General features: G+C 39.6%; 1 protein-coding gene across 1 annotated transcript in view; it reads right to left on the bottom strand.

Annotated features, from left to right (window-relative positions):
• The window catches only part of PCSK2 (proprotein convertase subtilisin/kexin type 2), a 356,721-nt gene that overhangs the window by 19,589 nt on the left and 317,766 nt on the right, over nt 1–19,366 (bottom strand). Inside the window, exons 9-10 of the mRNA XM_037043083.1 lie at nt 7,918–8,133; nt 5,471–5,571 (exon numbers count right to left, since the gene is read on the bottom strand). Coding sequence (XP_036898978.1) covers nt 5,471–5,571; nt 7,918–8,133 — 317 coding nt within the window. The remainder of the gene's footprint in view (nt 1–5,470; nt 5,572–7,917; nt 8,134–19,366) is intronic.

Genomic DNA, 19,366 nt, shown 5'->3' with positions numbered 1-19,366 from the left:
AAGAAAACCTCAATTTTATTCAGAACCGCAATGTTAATCAGCTACAAAACTATATTTCCCAGCCTTCCTTGCTGTTTAGGGTGGTCATGTGATAGTTCCGGCCATTGAGAAATAAGCAGAAACCACTGGGTGGAACTTTTCGGAAAAACCTTAAAACTAGGCTAACTCAGTTGGTGGATTTCTTTTTTCCTTTGCTTTCCTCCTTTTTCTGCCTGAAATGTAAACACCATGACTTGGCTTCCAGCAGCATCTGAACATGAACATGTTCATGGACAAAGAACATGAACATGGAAGGGGAGAAATCTAAAGGGAGCTGGATTCATTGATTCCCAGTAGACCCCAAGCTTACCTTGAATTTATCTTTCATATGACAGAAAAATAAACTCTTTTCAGTTTAGTGATTGTTATTTGAATTTCATGTTTTCAATTTTGATCTAATACCAGCATCTAATCAGAGGTTGAGTCTAGATATTTGCATTCTGCACAACAGCACCTATTCACAGGTTTGTACAGCCATTGCCTTACTGGGTGCCACACACCAGTCCACAGATCAGCAATGGGATGGCTGCTAATGTAAATCCTGGAGTGGGGTTGAAAAGACAGATTATTGGGACATTCATCCCTAGGGATTTGTATTTGGTGACTCTTGGTGGACAGTAGAAAATCTATCATTTTCAAAACTCCCCCTAGTGCTCACCTTCACTAGTTATCAGGGAAATGCAAATTGAAACTACAGTGCAATTCTTCTACACTCATAAGCATGGCAAAGTGTAGAAGACTGACAATGCCCAACGTCACAGGGTTGTGGAACAACTCTAATTTCATACACTGCTGGAAGAAGTGTCAATGGGTCCATCCATTTTGGAAAGCAACTGGGCAGTATCTGCTAGAGCTGCACATATGTATTCCCCCAACTCGGTATTTCGATTCCTTAGTTAACACCCAAAAGAAATGTGTCCGTAGATTCACTAAAAGATATGTACAAGAATGTTCATAGCAATATTACTCATAATAGCCCTAAGGTGGAAAAAACCCAGGTATCTATAATGGGGTAATATTCCACAATAAGTGTGAATGACCTATAACCACACACCAGCATGAGGAAATCTCTCAGACTTTCAGAGTAAAAGAGCACAGACTGGCACTTAGGTAACAGTCAGCTATTTGATTTGGGTGCTGGTTACATGGATCTGTTAATCTTGTAATAAGTCATTGAGCTATACCTAATACTCATACACTTTTCTCAGCATCTGTTATACTTTGGTAATGAGTTTACATGTGAAAATCAATCCTATGGAAGGTCAGTTTTGGAAATATTGTTCTATTGTAATTGGGTGCTGAGCTAGAAGTTCCCCCAAATGGAGAAACCCCCCATAGCTATCACTTGGCAGAAGCAGAGCAGGGCCATTGAGAGTTACTTTGCATATCTAAAAAACTTGGCCAGTATTTTAGTAATGCTAAGCTATGCCTGCTGCTAATGGTCTGGCCATGGCTCTAACCCATGATGCAGCCCAGAGGTAGTGCCCTGGTTGCTGCATCTGTATAAACAGCTTGGCAGTGGTTCCTACATTACAGGGTCACACTTGCCCAGACTAACATGGCAGCTGAGAAAGGCAGAAGAGACCTGACTATTGGCAGGTGTAACCCATTGTGGGAGGGGTCAGAAATAGGGTTATGAAGGAAGATCTGTGCTAGGGTTTAAATCCAGGTGCAGGGGCAATCAGTCTCTCTTTCAGCCATGCTGTCTTGGCCATCCAGTTTGAAAGGTTGCAGAAGGACCCCCACCATGAGGATGTGGTTTGGATTAAGAGCAGGAGCCTAGCTGATCACAGAAGCCTGGGAGAACCTGGAATGTTAAAATGGGAATCTGCCTAGGTAAGACACAGATTTCTACTTCTTTTCCTGAGAGATGGTATCTCTGGCCAGGTTGGTCAAGGGGAGGCAGGGCTGTGTGTTTGTGGGTGTTTTTTGTTTCTAAGGGGTGTGGGATTTAATGGCAGAACTCCATCATTATTCTAAACCTGTGTAACTTTTGAATAAATAGTTCCTTTCTTTTTCATAAGTTGCTGGCATTGGGAGTCACACTTCTTATCGGCAGCAGGTAACAGAACCCAGAACTTCTGTTATACTAGTCCAGTGCGTGGGCCACATTACTGTGGATAGTTCTTTTGAGCATAAAATGTGCCTCTTTATGACATCCGCCCCTCGAACCTAGTTCAGACCTCTAGGACAACACAGAAAGCCTGACGTCATGGAGAGAACCCCAAATATTCGAAGTTGGCAGTTACCATTCCCCCACAGCCACTAAAGAAATTCTTTGAAATTTGTTCATACTGGGAAATGTGAACAAAATTCCTTGTTACTCAAGAAGCTATTTTCAAGCATTTGTCAGAGAAGTACTTGATGAGATTTAAAAACTGGTGACTGGGCAGGACAGAAAAGGGTTTCCTTTTCTACCTGGAGTCATGGGGGTGGTTGTTCTCCCTCTTTCAAAGTCCTGACAGGCATATACTGGGACAGGATAATTTGCTTACTGCATTCATATTGCTCTGTAAAAGTTTTGTTTTACTATGCCTCTGGGAGGGAAAGAGCCCTCAACTGCTGTCAAATGTGTCACCAAGGACTCCCAGTTGCCTTGTCTCGTGATAGAGAAGAGCTGTAGGAACTGTTCCTGGAGAGGTTTCTCTCCTCATCCCTCAGGGCTCTCTCTTGCGACTGTTTCATGCTGACTAGTGGTTTTAACTGTGGACTACTAGAGCCCCTTTGCCCACAGGTGCAGAAAGCCAGAGGTGCCTGGAGTTTACATCCTGAGCCATGATTCTCAGCCAAGAACTGGTCAGCACAAGAACATGATAGCACAGCTCACTTGCCTTGAGGGAGAAGAAATTCTGAGGCATAAAAGTTTATACTGCAGAACTCCCCATGGGATCAGGCTGAGGCTAGAACTTCTGAAACTGCATATTTGCTTGGTGTTTCCCCATCCCTAACCTGCTTCTTCTATTTCCTTTTGGTATCTCCTGGGAGTCCTTCCTTAAGAAATCACTTGCAGGAAACTCATCTCAGAGTGTTTTCCAACTCAGATGATTGGTATTCTGAGGGATTTTAGGACTGGCACCCAGTCCTAAAACCCGGTCTTGAAACACCTCCTATCTATCCTTATCTGCTGCATGACAGTAGAAAGATTTAAATTCATGGCCATTGCTCTAAAGCAAAGTGTGCCTAAGTGGTGTCTGCCCTCTGCTCTGTAAGGATATCTTCAAATGTGTGCTCAAGAAAACTGGTGCAGAACCCACCAATATGTCTAGAGATCTAGTGGCCTTGCTCTATCACTTTGCTTCATTTAGGTTGTCCCTTTGCATGTGTATAGGCCCAGGCAAGTGGATTTTTGCTAGCCAAAATCCAAGGAGACTTTGAGTCAAGTTCTGTCCTTTTAGATTTAAAAGGAAACCAGAAACACCCTCTTGCTTTTGGAGCACTCCTGCTCCCTGATTTCTGCCAGACTAAGCGACAGGCAGCAGGCTCACTTTGACTGCTCCCAGCTGGAGTGAGCAAAGCCAGTGCAGGCTCCAGGGCCCAGCAAGCTCTGAGATTAAAAGTTCATGTTTAGGAATGCATGTAATCTGTGACCAAGTTTTGATCTCTGCACTTACTCTTTGGAACTGTTTGACCAGTGTCCATCTCCTGATGTCCTAAAATTTCCACCTGACTTTTGTTAAAAGAATTGAAGTTTGACTTGGTCCAAAGAGAGGAGTCACTCCCAATCTGGGGCCCTATCTGTAAAAAGAGGAGGATTATGCCTTTTTTGGCTTGAAAGCAGAGGGTTGGACTAGATAGCCTTTCAAAGTCCCTTCTTAGCCTAGGAAGTAATTCCTGCCTCTTTTGCAAATCAAAAAATTCGTATCTGAAGAGAGACAAGCAGGGCTGCCTGGAGATTGAAGCTCAAAGCTCCAGTTGCCTAGCGACAGCTGAGGAGCCTGGGGTGGGGGACACAGCTCTGCTTCCCCAGGAGTATGATTCCAACTTCTCACAAATTGCTGGTGCTGCATTCTCACACAAATTCCTATATGGTGGGTATTTGCACTCACACTGAGTGCATGGTGCCTGAAGTCCACATGTTCATTGCTCAAACACAAGGCTAGCCTCTGGTTTACACTAAGAGAACATCAAATAGCAGGTAAGCAAGTGCCTCAGCTGATATTTACATCCAAGGTGTGGCCAGCAGTAGTGATATGTGGCCTCTCTGTGGGATGGTATGAACAGAGAGGATAGTAGCCTCTTACTTGTAGCTTGGAAAGTTTTCCAGTAAAGCCCATTTCTTGGTCTATACTAGGTGGCTTTGACTACCTTGTCTCAGTATTAAAAAGCGTATTCACCTTATAAGTTAACAAGTCTTGAGTGGGAGCACCCTGGTTGACACATGTTCTGAAATACCTTGGTAGACACCCAACTTAGCAATAGTTTCTTTTTTCAGTTAGCTGATTGTATTACTGGAGGAAAATAGCCAAAGGATAAAGAGAGGTTCTTATAATGAAAAAAAAATATCTTCATACACCTATTTGGTATCTGAGTAAGTGACTGATATGTGCAGTTGGATGTTGGGGTCATGTACTCTCCTAGGGATGTACTCTCCTAAGGGCAATTGCATCAACATTTCTTTTCCCTTTGGGAAGGAAAGGCGCTCCCAAAGAAGGAGGAATAAATAGGTTCAGCTAAAGCTTGCCAAAAGGACAGGCCATTAAAAAGAAAGTATTTCTTTGCATCTAAGATTCATAGAGAGATTCTGAGGCATGTTGAGCCAAGGTAACCAATATGTGAGTGATCCCTCCACAACTCTTCTTAACAGGGAGAACTTCTTAATGATCAACCAAGTTTTAAAAAACTTTAACAAAGAGCCCTGGCTAGTGTTCCTGGCTAGTGTAGCTCAGTGGATTGAGTGCTGGCCTGCGAACCACAGGGTCAACAGTTTGATTCCAAGTCAAGGCTCATGCCTGGGTTGTGGGCCAGGTCCCCACTGAGGAGTCTATGAGAGGCAACCACACATTAAGGTCCCCCCCTATCTAAAAATAAAAATAAATAAAATATTTAAAAATATTTCAGAAGAAAAACTTCACTTTCAATGTTTGTGAGAGCCAGGTTTTCCTTAAAATTATGTATGAGCCATAGGACTTCTCCTTTCTCTGTTTGTCTGTATGATCCTCAAGTGGGCCTATTGTAGTTTTGTGGTGGTGGTGGTGTGTGTGTGTGTCTGTGTGAGTGAGAATGAGAGAGAGAGAGAGAGAGACAGAGAGAGAGAGAGAGAGAGAAACATAAGGCCCATGGTTCACTTAGAAATGCCCACCAGAGATTATTAACCCTGATTGTTCACAATGTCTTGCACCTATTTTTGCCTCCATGGACGCCTGGTGTTGGGTGGAAAAACACATTAGTTGACCCTGCAGAGCTGGCCCTCAGCCCTGAGCTGGAAACATACTTAGCCTCTAAAGCCAGAGCAAACACTCCAGCTGCCTCTGGAGCTGCTGCAGATGTCCCCGAATGCCTCAGAGTACAGTTGCCATACAGATCTGTGGTTGCCTGAAAGGGAAGATATTGAGTAATGAGTCACAGTATTTTGAAGCCCAAAACAATATGAACCAGAGGGTTATCTATTTCTTTCACTTAAATTCTACCTTGTTCTGAAGAAGATTAAACTGAAGGTAAGGAAAAACTTAGCACCCATACATATATTTTGCCATACTTTTTATCTGTATTTCCTAGCAGCCCATGCAAAATGGGACACACAATCAGTTATATCATAGTGCCCACAAGATAAAAGCAAGCCAATTGTTCAGAGAAGCATATCTGCAGCTATTCCAGAGACTAGAGAGACATTTGTTTTCTGGATTCTAAAATGAGACACAATAGGTGGAGAGTCACAAGTCAGTACAACCAGGATGGTCAATAGTGGTGGGTTTTGTTGCAATTGGGATTAGCTTTCAAAAAGCCTAAGGGCTATTGCATCAACATTTCTTTTCCCTTCAGGAAGGAAAGGCACTCCCAAAGAGGGAAGAATAAGTAGGCTCAACTAAAGCTTCCCTAAATGAACAGGCCATATTAAAAAGAAAGTGTTTCCATCTAAAATTCATAAAGAGATTCTGAGACATGTTGAGGCAAGATAACCCACGTATAAGTGACCCCCTCCACAACTCTTCTTTAAGGAGGGAGATCTTAATGATCAAGAACTTTCACAAAGAGAAAAACCTCACTTTCAATGTTTGTGAGAGGCAAGTTAAAGTCATGTATGAGCCACAGGAATTCATCTTCCTCTGTTTGTAAGATCTTCAAGTGGGCCTATTATTTTCAGAAACAAAGTATCAAGGAGGTTTAAAGGCATATGGTGGGGAAAAATTATAATATTCAGGGGGAACTCAAGGCCCTTCCTGAGCTCTAGTAAAAACAGAGTCATAGATAATGTTGAGGACAAAGTGACACCATTGGGAGGTCTTTGGGGAGGGGAGTAGAGCTTCTGGGGGATGAGAGATGCACTATAAACAAAACAGGATTGGGGCCTCCCTCACTTGTCCTTTTCTGTTCTGTTTGTCCCCTTTTGGCCTGTACCTCTCATAGGATAGGAGAGGCTGAAGCCTACTTCACTCAGAAGGAGCTGGCATACTCTCTGTCACCCCCCCTAAACCAGGTGGAAGCCCAGGAGGGCTCATGGAGGGAGCCATGTCAGATTCTGTGTCTCCTTTAGGTAAAGGCATCTCCTGGCTCACATGAGAGCCTGGCCAGCTCATTAAGGTGGAGTCCATGTGGGAACTTGGAATAGAAGCACTGGTTGGTAATGATTGTGTTCTCAGTTCTTTTCTTCCTCCCCTGGGAAGCCCTAGCTGAGGTGGTGGCCAGTCAGAATGTGGTGGTATGTAAGAAGCTCAGTATGGAACCACCTACTAAATTCCTGACTTGGAATTCTGAGCAAAGGCTGCTCTGTTGGTAAAATATCCAGAGAGAGGAAGAGATCCAAAAATTTTCATTACACTCAGCAGGTATTTTTTTTAATGGCTTAGAAAATTGAGCAGTATACCTAGTTACCTAGAAAGGAAGAGCTACTCAGAAAAGTGCAATAAATAGCCCTTGCTGGTGTGGTTCATTGAATTGAGTGCCAGCCTGCAAACCAAAAGGTCACTGGTTTGATTCCCAGTCAGGGAACATGCCTGGGTTGTAGGCCAGGGCCCCAGTAGGGGACACACTAGAGGCAACCACACATTAATGTCTTCTGCCTCTCTTTCTCCCTCCCTTCCCCCTGTCTAAAAATAAAATAAATATAATCTAAAAAAAGAAAGATAAGTGCAATAAATAATGTAAGTCTGTGATTCTTAATCTTTTATTTTCTCAACCACTGATCCATTTTAAACTATGAGGAAAACCACTACTCTTTCCCTGAGAAAATACACATGTGTGTTCAATTATGGGAAGTTTATAGACCCAGTGAGGATTATGCATGTATACTATTTTGTAATTACTGTAATATGTGGATGGGTTTTTGGTCCAAATAGGGTGGTGATGTGGTGACCCAGTTCCTTATGTTAGTTCTCCTTATTTGTGACCTACTGGGGCAACTTTCTGATAGGCTAGACTTTACCATAATTTGTAAATCAAAACAATGAACAAGAAAGACCATTTGTGGAAAATGAGCTGAAAGGGGATCATCTCATCCTTGCTTTCAACTTGCACACCTTATGACTTAAGTACAGCAGAAAACATTCATGTGTGGTTGCCTCTAATGTGTCTGCCTCAACAACAAAGTATTATCAGGCTTGAAAGAGATGTGCTGATTTTTTAGGAAAGTGGGTAGCTCAAGGACATCACAGAGTCCTTGAGTGACATCACACAGTGCTAGTGCATTCCACAGCTTTAGAGAGGGCCAGTGGCCACACTCACCACTCCAGCCTCAGGGTTTCTCTTTCTTCCATTGCTAAAGGTGGAAGCCAAGGTGGAGGAGCAGCTCTCATCATACAAGGCTGTCCTGCCATCGTTGATGGCCGAGTTGATGGAGATGGTCCACATGCTTGAGGCATAGCCATCACAATTGCAGTCGTCGTAGCTGCCGCCATCCCCAGAGGCCCACACATAGATGCTGCCTTTGCCGCCTCGGCCCTGTGGGAGGACAGAAGAGATACTGCCAACTCCCACACTTGCGGGGACTGGGGGCTGCAAGAGGGTCCTGCCAGGGGTTTGGGGTCCTGGCCTGGGAGTGACTAGACTTGGGCTTTGTGAGCACCTCAGTGAAATGACTGGTTTCTGTTCTGTCTGCCCATGAAAACAACTATTGTCTAGTAGGACACTGTGAGTATTTCTTTTTTTTTCCAGGAGAAATTCAGTAGATAAAGTCATCCAAATTTACAATTTAAGCTGGGGATAGGTGACGAGAAAAACTGGAAGAATCTCTGTAACATTTACAAATGAACTACGTTTAAAAAGTCAAAGTAAAAAAAAAAGTCAAAGTATATGGAAAGAAAAATGAAAAAAAATCCCCATACGTGTAATCATTATCCAATTCTTGTGTATCCTTTCAGACATTTTTCAGCAAAAATATAAGCATATGTTTATACTTAGCTATATAATATAGAGAAATATTTATATCTTTTATGTAGTCATATATCTTTCATATAAAAAGTTATATATGTAGATATTATAAATATGAAACACATATTTATGCCAAAACATAGATTACAAGCATGCATATATATACATATGCATATGTGCTTATGCATGTGTATATACACATATATGTACATATACAGGATGGGGCAAAAGCACATTTACAGTTGTTCATATGGAAAATAATACAATAATTATAATCCTGGCTGGTATGGCTCAGTGGATTGAGCCCTGGCCTGCAAACCAAAGAGTTGATGGTTCGATTCCCAGTCAGGGCACATGCCTGGGTTGTGGGCCAGATCCCCAGTAGGAGCCATGAGAGAGGCAACCACACACTGATGTTTCTCTCCCTCTTTCTCCCTTCCTTCCCCTCTTTCTAAAAATAAAATCTTTAAAAAGAAGATGATATAATAATTAATAGATAATAATATAAGAATAAACTGTTTCATGTACTCACAAGTGTAAACATACTTTTGCTCCACCCTGTATATGCATGTGCACAAAACATATGTAGATATATGTGCACATATATGTATATGCATACACACATGTAAACATGTGCCTATGTACATGTATATATTTTTTACTCAATTGGATTATACTAGAATTTTTTTAAACATGGTATTATATGATATTTTACTTATGCAGGGGCACACCAAATATACAGAAAAAGTCTAATATGGTCAAGTAAAGCAGAGCACAAATAACTTTAAACACATAATGATATGTGCAATGTTATTACCATATGGTAATTAGTTATAAATGCCAAGCTTAAACATAAATACCTATAGTTAGCCTTGTTTTTCTAGTTTGAGCAGAACTTTTTTCCCTGTTCCCTGTCTTCTAGGAGTATTTTTTCCACTTTCACTACCCAGGAGTGGCCATTCCGTTTGGATTCCTGTGTTCTGATCCAGGGTGATAGGGCTGGGACTATTCTGTTTTCCCCTGTGTGCTGAGTAGAGGAGAGGAGAGCAGCATTGCTGTGTGGGAGATTAGCAGCAGGTGTACAGCCTTCCCCTTCTCCATAGCCACTAGGAAACCTTCTAGGGGCAAGAAGACAGAAGCAATGGCAGAAAAAGATTGTCCTTGTATGGCCACCAGGGATCCATGGTCTTGACTCACTGGTTTTTAAGGGTAGAGATGCCAGAAGGAAAGATGACCTTCCAAGGTCTCTCTGCCTCCTTCCTGACCATGAGAAGTGACATTTCAATAGCTTCTAACAGGATCTGGAGTTAATTAGCTCGTGATCGATTGAGTTGATATGTTAACAATGATTTATTCAATCACTAGCTGAGAACTGTTCTCAAAGTCTTTGGTAAATCTTTGTTGGAAAAACTCCACCAAAACAAGCAACTGTTCTCAGAAACGAAGGCAGAGAGGGAAACGGATCATCCTTACAGCTGGTGCAGGGGATTGCACCCTCAAACAGACTCAGATGTGGGCTCATTGTCAAGAAATGGCACCCTCTGAAAGTAAAATATATGTAGATCAGGGTCTATGAATCTTTTCCCTGAATCAGTCTACAGGTGGGTGGCTAGTGAGATGAAGCCATTTTTGCTAAAAGGAAATCAATGCTTGGTGTAGATAGTGTGGTAGATTGGTAGTGACTAATTTTTCAGGGTTCTCTCTGTTCATACCCCTTTATGTCTTTGCAGCTCTGCCCACCGAAAGGAGAAGTCCACTTCCCATTCTTTGATTTGGGGATGGCTTTTTGTCTTCCTTTGGCTAACAGACTGTGGTAGAAAATGATGCTGTGTCAGTTCTGAGCACAGGTCTCTAGAAACCCTATACACTTCTCAGAACTCTGTTTGAATCATGGGAACAAATCTGATCTTACCTGCTAGTTGATGACAGATAGAGCCCAGTCAAATTCACTGCCCTGGCTCAGTAACTGCCAGACTTGCGGGGGGAGGCCATTCTACACCAGTCTGTAGCTCTCCCTCTAGCTGACCACAGATGCATGAGTGAGCCCAGCTCAGATTAGCTGAGGCTGGTCCAGATTGGCAGAATAAAACAGCTGACCCGGAGATCATAAGCACACTTTAATAGTGATTATTTTAAGGTGCTGAATGTTGGGGCAGTAATGTGACCTAGCTCACTGATACAGAGAACAACTTTGAAGTGTAAGTGGCAAACATTAGTTTTGTATTTTAGTACATATAAGATTTGCCCACAAGAATACTTTGATACCTAGGAATATTAAGCTTCATTTCCTAAGGAAGATAGAACAGGTGAGACTAATTACATCTTTGTTTCTAATGACTGGGTATTAGCACCAATAAGATGGGACAGTGAGGAAAAAACCCTAGTTATGGGGGCAGATGAGTGGGAACAGAACATCTATATGAGAACTAAGAGTTGGTTATGGGAGGGGTCTATTGACGATAGGTCACTGCCATAAAAAAATAAAAATTATTTTTATTGTGGTAAAAATAATATAAACAGAGCCACTTTACAATAGAGTCAGAACTGCCACCCCAGAAGATATGGCTTGTACCTCTCACTTCTTAGGCCTTTAGAATGTTAAAATAGGGTATAAACATTGCATTTCAAACAACTGTTTGCAAAAATGACAAGAAAGTAGATACTATGACTGCAGACTGAAAATGAAAAACATTCATTAGCATTAGCTTCACTATGTTAGTTTATTTGCACCTATAGAATTTTCTTCCTTCTACTGATGTAATTTTTCTTCTTCCCTTTCTCATAAATATCCTGTGCCTTTGCCTCCTCATCAGAGAATTTTGGGTTTTTTCCGGAATCAGTGCTTCCTAAATAGCTATTCCTTTGGATCTCAAATAAATGCTTGTTGCCTCTCACTCTGCCCTTTTCCTTTTGGATTAACACTGTTAAAACGATACCCCAAGATCCAGTTCTGCCCCCAGCTTCACCTAAACAGGAACTAGGCAGCAATCAAGATATAACAACTATGGCCCACATTCAAACAGTAATCAGTTGTAGGACACAACAGAACAAATTAGGATGATAATCACAGCAAGCACTTTTATGGCATGTTCTCTGTGTCAGGGACTGCTCTAAGTACTTTATATATTTACCTATTGGATCCTTACAGCAATACTTTGTGTCAGTGCCATTTATACTAGCTATACAAAGTATAAAAAACTTAGGAAGAAACTCAACAAACTGAAAAAAAAAGAGCTAAGTACTAAAGAAGACTTTGAAACTCTATGGAAGGACAGATAACTTGACCTATTGGAAAAAGACATCAACATGTCACGTTCAGTGATGTCAATTTTCCCCAAGTTAACTTATAAATTCAACATCATCCTAATAATTATATTGTATCATTTGAGATTCAGTTGGACAAACATTGCCATGCTGGGCCATTCAACAGAGAGAATTTTATCTAGGGAGCAAGTGGTAAAGCAAAGCTCCAAATGGGGCATGGGAGATCACTCAGGGATTAAATTGGGAGGAGATGGTTAAGGAACCTGAATTGTGGGCAGAAGCTGGGCCCATGCGACTGGGCTGTCCTTTGGAGGTCTCCCACCCTCATTCTTCAGTGCATGGTCAGAGAAGAGAATGGCAGACCTACCCTCATTCTGGGCATTGGAATTGCCTATTCCTCTTCTATTCCCCTAAGTACATTTTTTCTTTTATTTTTTAAAAGTACATTATTTAATGGTACTTTTTCCATTACCATCTATCCCCCTTATTCCCTCTTCCACATCCATCTACCTCCTTTACTCTGCAATCATCACACTTTTGTCTATGACCATGAGTCCTTTTTCTTTTTTGCTCGATCCCTCTACCCCCTAACCACCTTCCCACCAGAGACATCAGCCTGCTCTCTATGAGTCTGTCTCTATTTTGCTGTTCAGTTTGTTTATTAGATTCCCCATATGAGTGGAATCATATGGTATTTGTTTTTCTCTGACTGGATTATTTAGCATAATGTTTTCTGAGTCCATCCCTGCTGTTGCAAAGGATAGAATTTTCTTCTTTTTTACAGCCAAGTAGTATTCCATTGCGTAAAAATCACATAGCTGTTTTATCTATCTATCTATCTACTGATGGCCACTTGGGCTGCTTCTAAATCTTGGCTATTATAAATAATGCTGCAATGAACATAGGGGTGCTTATATTCTTTTGAATTAGTGCTTTTGGTTTCTTTGGATAAATTCCCAGAAGTGGAATCAGGGTCATAAGGCAGTTGCACATTAAATTTTTTGAGGTAACTCCATATTACTTTCTACTGTGGCTACACCAATCTGCATTCCCACCAACAGTGCAAAAGTTTTCCCCTTTCTTCGCATCCTTGCCAGCACTTGTTTGTTGATTTATTGGTGATAGCCATTCTGACTGGTGTGAAGTGATATCTCATTGTGTTTTTTTAAGTATATTTTATTGATTATGCTATTACAATTTTCCTATTTTTTCTCCCATTATTCTGCCTCCATCCTGCACCCCTAACCCTCCAGAATTCCACCTGCTAGTTTATATCCATGGGTTGTACATGTAAGTCCTCTCTTTCCTATACCATTTTTGACCTCTCCCTGTCTATTTTATGCCTACCAATTATGCTTCTTCTTCCCTGCCCCCATTCCTCCCTTCCCTTTCCCCACTGGAAACCTTCTATGTGGTGCTCATTTCTCTGATTCTGTTCAGTTCTAGTTGTTTGCTTTTTTTTTTTTAGGTTCAGTTGTTGATAGTTTTGAGTTTGTTGTCATTTTACTGTCCATATTTTTTAACTTCTTTTTGTTAGATAAGTTCCTTTAGCATTTTATATATAGAGGCTTGGTGATGATGAACTCCTTTAACTTGGCCTTATCTTGGAAGCACTTTATCTGCCCTTCCATTCTAAATGATAGCTTTGCTGGATAGAGTAATCTTAGATGTAGTCCTTGCCTTTCATGACTTCAAATACTTCTTTCCAGCTCCTTCTTGCATGCAAGATTTCTTTTTAAAAAAATATATTTTATTGATTATGCTATTACAGTTATTCCATTCCTCCCTTTCATTACCCTCCACCTTGCACATCCTCTCCCACACAAATTTCCCACTTCAGTTCATGTCCATGGGTCATAAGTTCTTTAGCTTCTACATCTCCCATACTATTCTTACCCTCCCCCATCTATTTTCTACTTACCATCTATGCTACTTATACTCTGTACCTTCTCCCCCCTTTTCCCCCTCCCACTCCCCTGTTGCTAACCCTCCCTGTGATCTCCATTTCTGTGGTTCTGTTCCTGTTCTAGTTGTTTGCTTAGTTTGTTTTTTGAGAGATGAGCTGATGGTCTTATGGGCACTCCTTTGTAGGTAACTCTCTCTTTTCCTCTTGCTGCTTTTAAGATTCTCTCTTTATCTTTAATCTTGGTTAACTTAATGGTGATGTGCCTTTAATTTTGGTTAATTTAATGATGATGTGCCTTTAATCTTGGGTAACTTAATGATGATGTGCCTTGGTCCTTTTTGGGTCCAACTTCTTTGGAACTGGACTTCCTGGAAGTCTATTTCCTTTGCCAGATTGGGGAAGTTTTCTTTCATTATTTGTTCAAATAAATTTTCGATTTCTTTTTTAAAAAAATATTTTATTTATTTATCTTTAGAGGAGAAGGGAAGGAGAGAGGAAGAGAAACATCAATGTATGGTTGCTTCTCATGCATCCTCTGCTGGGAACTGGCCCCTTCCGGGAACTGGCCTGCAACCCAGGCATGTGCCCTGACTGGGAATCGAATTGTGATCATATGGTTCGCAGGCCCACGCTCAACCCACTGAGCTACACCAGCCAGGGGCAATTTTCAATTTCTTGCTGTTGTTCTTCTCCCTCTGGCACCCCTGGAATTCAGATATTGGAATGTTTCAAGTTGTCCCGGAGGTTCCTCAGGTTCTTTTCGTTTTTTTTGAATTCTGTTTCTTCATTCTGTTCCGGTTGAATGTTTATTTCTTCCTTTTGTTCCAAATTTTTTATTTGAGTCTTGATTTCCTTCCTGTCACTGTTAGTTCCCTGAATATTTTGCTTTATTTCATTTTGGGTATCCTTCATTTGTCCTTTCATTTTTTGATCAAGCTCAATCAGTTCTGTGGGCATTTTGATTACCAGGGCCTTAAATTCTCCAACGGATAGGTTGGCTCTTTCCTCATAGCTTATCTCTCTTTCTGAAGTTTTCCTCTGTTTTTTCATTTTGGCCCTATTTCTTTGTTTTGGTGTAGCTATAAAGTTGTAAGGGGGTGGGGCCGTAGGTATTCACCAGGGCAGGTCAACCTTCCTTGCTGCATTGTGGCACTGTCTGTGGGGGAGAGGCCAGAGAGGGAACAATGCAACTTGCCTGTTCAGCTCTAGCCCACTTTCCAGTGAACACTCATGTGATACTGGCAGTTTCTCTCACCGGATCAAATAGTCAGCTCTGAATCCCAGTTTCCCATTCAGCCTGCTCTGCCCCCGCCTTGCCTTGGGTTCTCTCTGTTTGTCATCTTACTGGTCTGTTTGGGCTGGTTCACTGTTTCTTTAGTTCCTTAGTTGTCACAGTTCCATGAAGTTTAATTTTTCTGGCACTTCTGGTTGTTTATTGATTTTATATTGGTTGTTATCTTCCTTTTGGTTCTGTGAGGAAGTGAAGGGTTTCTACCTATGCCTCCATCTTGGCCAGAACTCCTGATATTGGTTTTAATTTGCATTTCTCTGATGATTAGTGACCTGGAGCATCTTTTCGTATGTCTATTAACTATCTGTATGTCCTCTTTGAAGAAGTGTCTATTCAGGTTCTTTGCCCATTTTTTAATTGGATTTTTTGTATTTTGTAAGTCTTTTCTAAATTTTGGATATTAATTCCTTATCAGATGTATTGGCAAATACGTTCTCCCATTTGATGGGTTGTCTTTTTATTTTGTGATGGTTTCCCTTGCCCTGCAAAACCTTTTTCATTTGATGTAGTCCCATTCATCCATTTTTTCTTTTATTTCCCTTGCCTGAGGAAATATATTAGAAAAAATTTGCTATGAGCAAAGCCCAAGATTTTACTGCTTATGTTTTCTTCTAGGATTTTTATGGTTTCATGTCTAACTAAAGACTAAATGGACTTAAGTATTTAATCCATTTTAAGTTTATTCTTAATGTGTGCCATAAAAAGGTAGTCTAGTTTCAAATTTTTTTTGCATTATCTGTCCAATTTTCCCAACATCACTCACTGAATAAACTGTTTGTAGCCGATATTATGTGCTTGCTTCCTCTGTCAAATATTAATTGACTATAAAGGTTTGGGTTTATTTCTGGCCTCTTTTCTGTTCCATTGATCTAAGTGTCTGTTTTTATGCCAGTATCATGTTGTTTTGATTACTATGGCCTTGTAGCATAGTTTGATATCAGGTATTGTGACTCCTCCAACTTTGTTCGTCTTTCTCAAGATCACTGTTCCTATTTGTGGGCTTTTGTGGTTTCATATAAATTTTTAAGATGTTTCTATAAATTTTTATTGATATCTTGATGGGAATTACATTGAATCTATAGCTTGTTTTTGGTAGTATGGACATTTTAATGATGTTAATTCTTCCTCTCCATGAACATGGTATGTTCATCCACTTATTTTGTAACTTCTTCAATTTCCTTCTTCAGTGTGTTATAATTTTTATAGTACAGATATTTACATATTTGGTTAAATTTATTCCTAGGTATTTTATTCTTTTTGAAGCAATTATGAATGGGGTTATTTTCTTAAGTTTCCTTTCTGCTAGTTCATTATTGGAATATAAAAAATGCAACTGATTTCTGGATATTAATTTTGTGTCCTGCTACTTTTTAAATCCATTTATCAGTTCCAGTTGTTTCTTGGTGGAATCTTTTTGTTCTCTATGTATAGTATTGTGTCATCTGCCAATAAAGACAGTTTTACTTCTTCTTTTCCAGTTTGGAAGCCTTTTATTTCTTCTTTTTTTTTCAATTGCTATGGCTAGGACTTCCAGCACCATTTTGAAGGAGAGTGGTAAAAGGGACATCCCTGCCTTGTTCCCAGCCTTAAGGGAAACACTGGAGTGTAGTTTTGCCCATTGAGTATGAACTAGCATTGGGTTTGTCATATGTGTTCTTTATTATATTTAGGTACATTCCCTCTCTTCTCACTTTGTTGAAAGTGTTTTTTATCATAAATGGGTGCTATATTTTATTTGCTTTTTCTGCATCTATTGATATGATCATGTGGTTTTTATCCTTCATTTTGTTTATGTGATATATCACAGTATTTATTTGTAAATGTTGTACCATCCTTGCATTCCTGGGATAAATCCCACTTGTTCACAGACTATGAGCTTTATGATATATTGCTATATTTAGTTTGCAAATATTTTGGCATTTTAGCCAAAGAGGGTCTTAGCATCTATGTTCATCAGAGATATTGGCCAATAATTTTGTAGTGTCTTTATCTGGTTTTGGAATTAAGATAATGCTGGCCTTGTAAAATAAGCTTGGGAGTCTTTGCTTCTCTTGAATTTTTTGAAATAGTTTGAGAAAGAGAGGCATTAGTTCTTCTCAAAATGTTTGGTAAAATTTACCTGTGAAGTCATCTAGTCCTGAGCTTTTGTTTGTTGCGTGTTTTTTGATGACTGCTCCAGTTTCACCAGGTGTAATCTGTTTATTCAGATTCTGTGATTCTTCCTTATTGAGTTTCACAATTTGTTTGTAGATATTTATCCATTTCATCCAATTTGTTGGCATATAGTTGTTCAAAATATTTTCTTACAATTGTATGTATTTCTTCAGTGTCAGTGGTTATTTCTTCTCTTCCATTTCTGATTTTATTTATTTGGGTCCCCTCTCCTTTTTTCTTGATGTGTCTGGTTAAAGGTTTGTCAATCTTGTTTATCTTTTCAAGGAACCAGTTCTTGGATTCATTGATCTTCTGTATCATCTTTATTCTTAGGCTCTATTTTGTTTATTTCTGCTCTGATATTTATTATTTCCTTCCTTCTTTTTTTGTTCCTTTAAGTTTAAAGTTAAATTGGTTTTTTTTAGCTTTTCCTTGTTTTTTTTTGAGATAAGCCTGTATGGTATGAATTTTCCTCTTAGGATTGCTTTCCCTGTTTCCCACAGATTGGGTTATTGTGTCCTTATTCTCATTTGTTTCAACATACCTTTTGATTTCTTCCTTGATCTCATTGTTGACAAATTCATTGTTTAATAACATGTTGTTTAACTTCCATGACTTTGTGTGTGTTTAAAGTTTTTTTTCTNTTTTTTTTAGCTTTTCCTTGTTTTTTTTGAGATAGGCCTGTATGGTATGAATTTTCCTCTTAGGATTGCTTTCCCTGTTTCCCACAGATTGGGTTATTGTGTCCTTATTCTCATTTGTTTCAACATACCTTTTGATTTCTTCCTTGATCTCATTGTTGACAAATTCATTGTTTAATAACATGTTGTTTAACTTCCATGACTTTGTGTGTGTTTAAAGTTTTTTTCTTGTGATTGAATTCTAGTTTCATGGCATTTTGGTTAGAGAAGATGCTTAATAGAATTTCAATCTTCTGAAATTTATTGAGACTTGTTTTGTGTCCTAACGTGTAGCTATTCTAGAAAATGTTTCATGTGCACTTGTAAAGTATATATATTCTACTGTTTTGGAGTGAAGTGCTCTGTAGATATCAATTAAATCCATTTGGGCTAGTGTGTCATTAAAGGCCGTTGTCTGCTTGTTCATTTTCTGTATGGAAGATCTATCCATTGGTGTTAAAATCCCCTACTATGACTGTAATTCTGTTGATCTCTCCTTTTATGTCCATCAAGATTTGCTTTACATATTTAAGTGTACCTATGTTGGTTGCTTAAATAATTATTAGGGTTATACCCCCTTGTTGGGTTTTTCCCTTTATCAGTACGTGGTGTCCGTCTTTGTCTTTTACTATATAGTCTTGGTTTTAAAGTGTATTTTGTTGGATATAAGTTCTGCTACCCCAGCTTTTCTCCCCTTTACATTTGTATAAAATATATTTTTTCCCCCTTTATTTTTAGTCTGTGTGTATCTTTCAATCTCAGGTGGGTCTCTTGGGGAGAGCATATATATCGGTCTTGTTTTCTTATCCATTCAGCTACCCTGTGCCTTTTGATTGGAGCATTTACATTTCAAGATGTTATTGATAGATATCTATTTATTGCAATTTTATGCTTTAATTATTTTCCTGTTGTTGTCTTCTTCCTTTTCTTCTTTCTCTTCTTCAGGCAAGCCCTTTACCATTTGTTGTAGCACTGGTTTACTATTAACAAACCTCTTCACCTCTTTCTTGTCTGGGAAACTCTTTATTTCTCCTTCAATTTTAAATTATAACCTTGCTGTGTAAAAGAGCCTTGCTTGCAGGCCCTTGCTTTTCATCAACTTGAATATTTCATGCCAGTTCCTTCCAGCCTGGAATGTTTCTGTTGAGAAATCAGATGACATTCTAATAGGAACTCCCTTGTAGGTAACTAATTGTTTTTCTCTTGTGGCTTTAAAAATTCTCTCCTTGTCTTTAAGCTTTGTCATTCTAATTATGATGTGTCTTGGTGCAGGCCTCTTTGGGTTCATCTTGTTTGGGACTCTGTGCACTTCCTGGACTTATGTGTTTTTTTCCTTCATTAAATTAGGAAAGTTTTCAGTCATTATTTCCTTTTTAAAAATTTAATTTAATTTTTATTTTTTATTTTAAGTATATGTTATTGATTATGCTGTTACAGTTGTCCCAATTTTTCTCCTTTGCTCTCCTCCACCCAGTACCCCTCTTCCCTCTAGCAATATACCCCTTAGAT

Source organism: Sturnira hondurensis, unplaced genomic scaffold (genome assembly GCF_014824575.4).
Source record: "Sturnira hondurensis isolate 20B ecotype Veracruz unplaced genomic scaffold, ASM1482457v3 Scaffold0003874, whole genome shotgun sequence".
Lineage (NCBI taxonomy): Eukaryota > Metazoa > Chordata > Mammalia > Chiroptera > Phyllostomidae > Sturnira > Sturnira hondurensis.
This window is presented reverse-complemented; position numbering and strand designations above follow the sequence as displayed.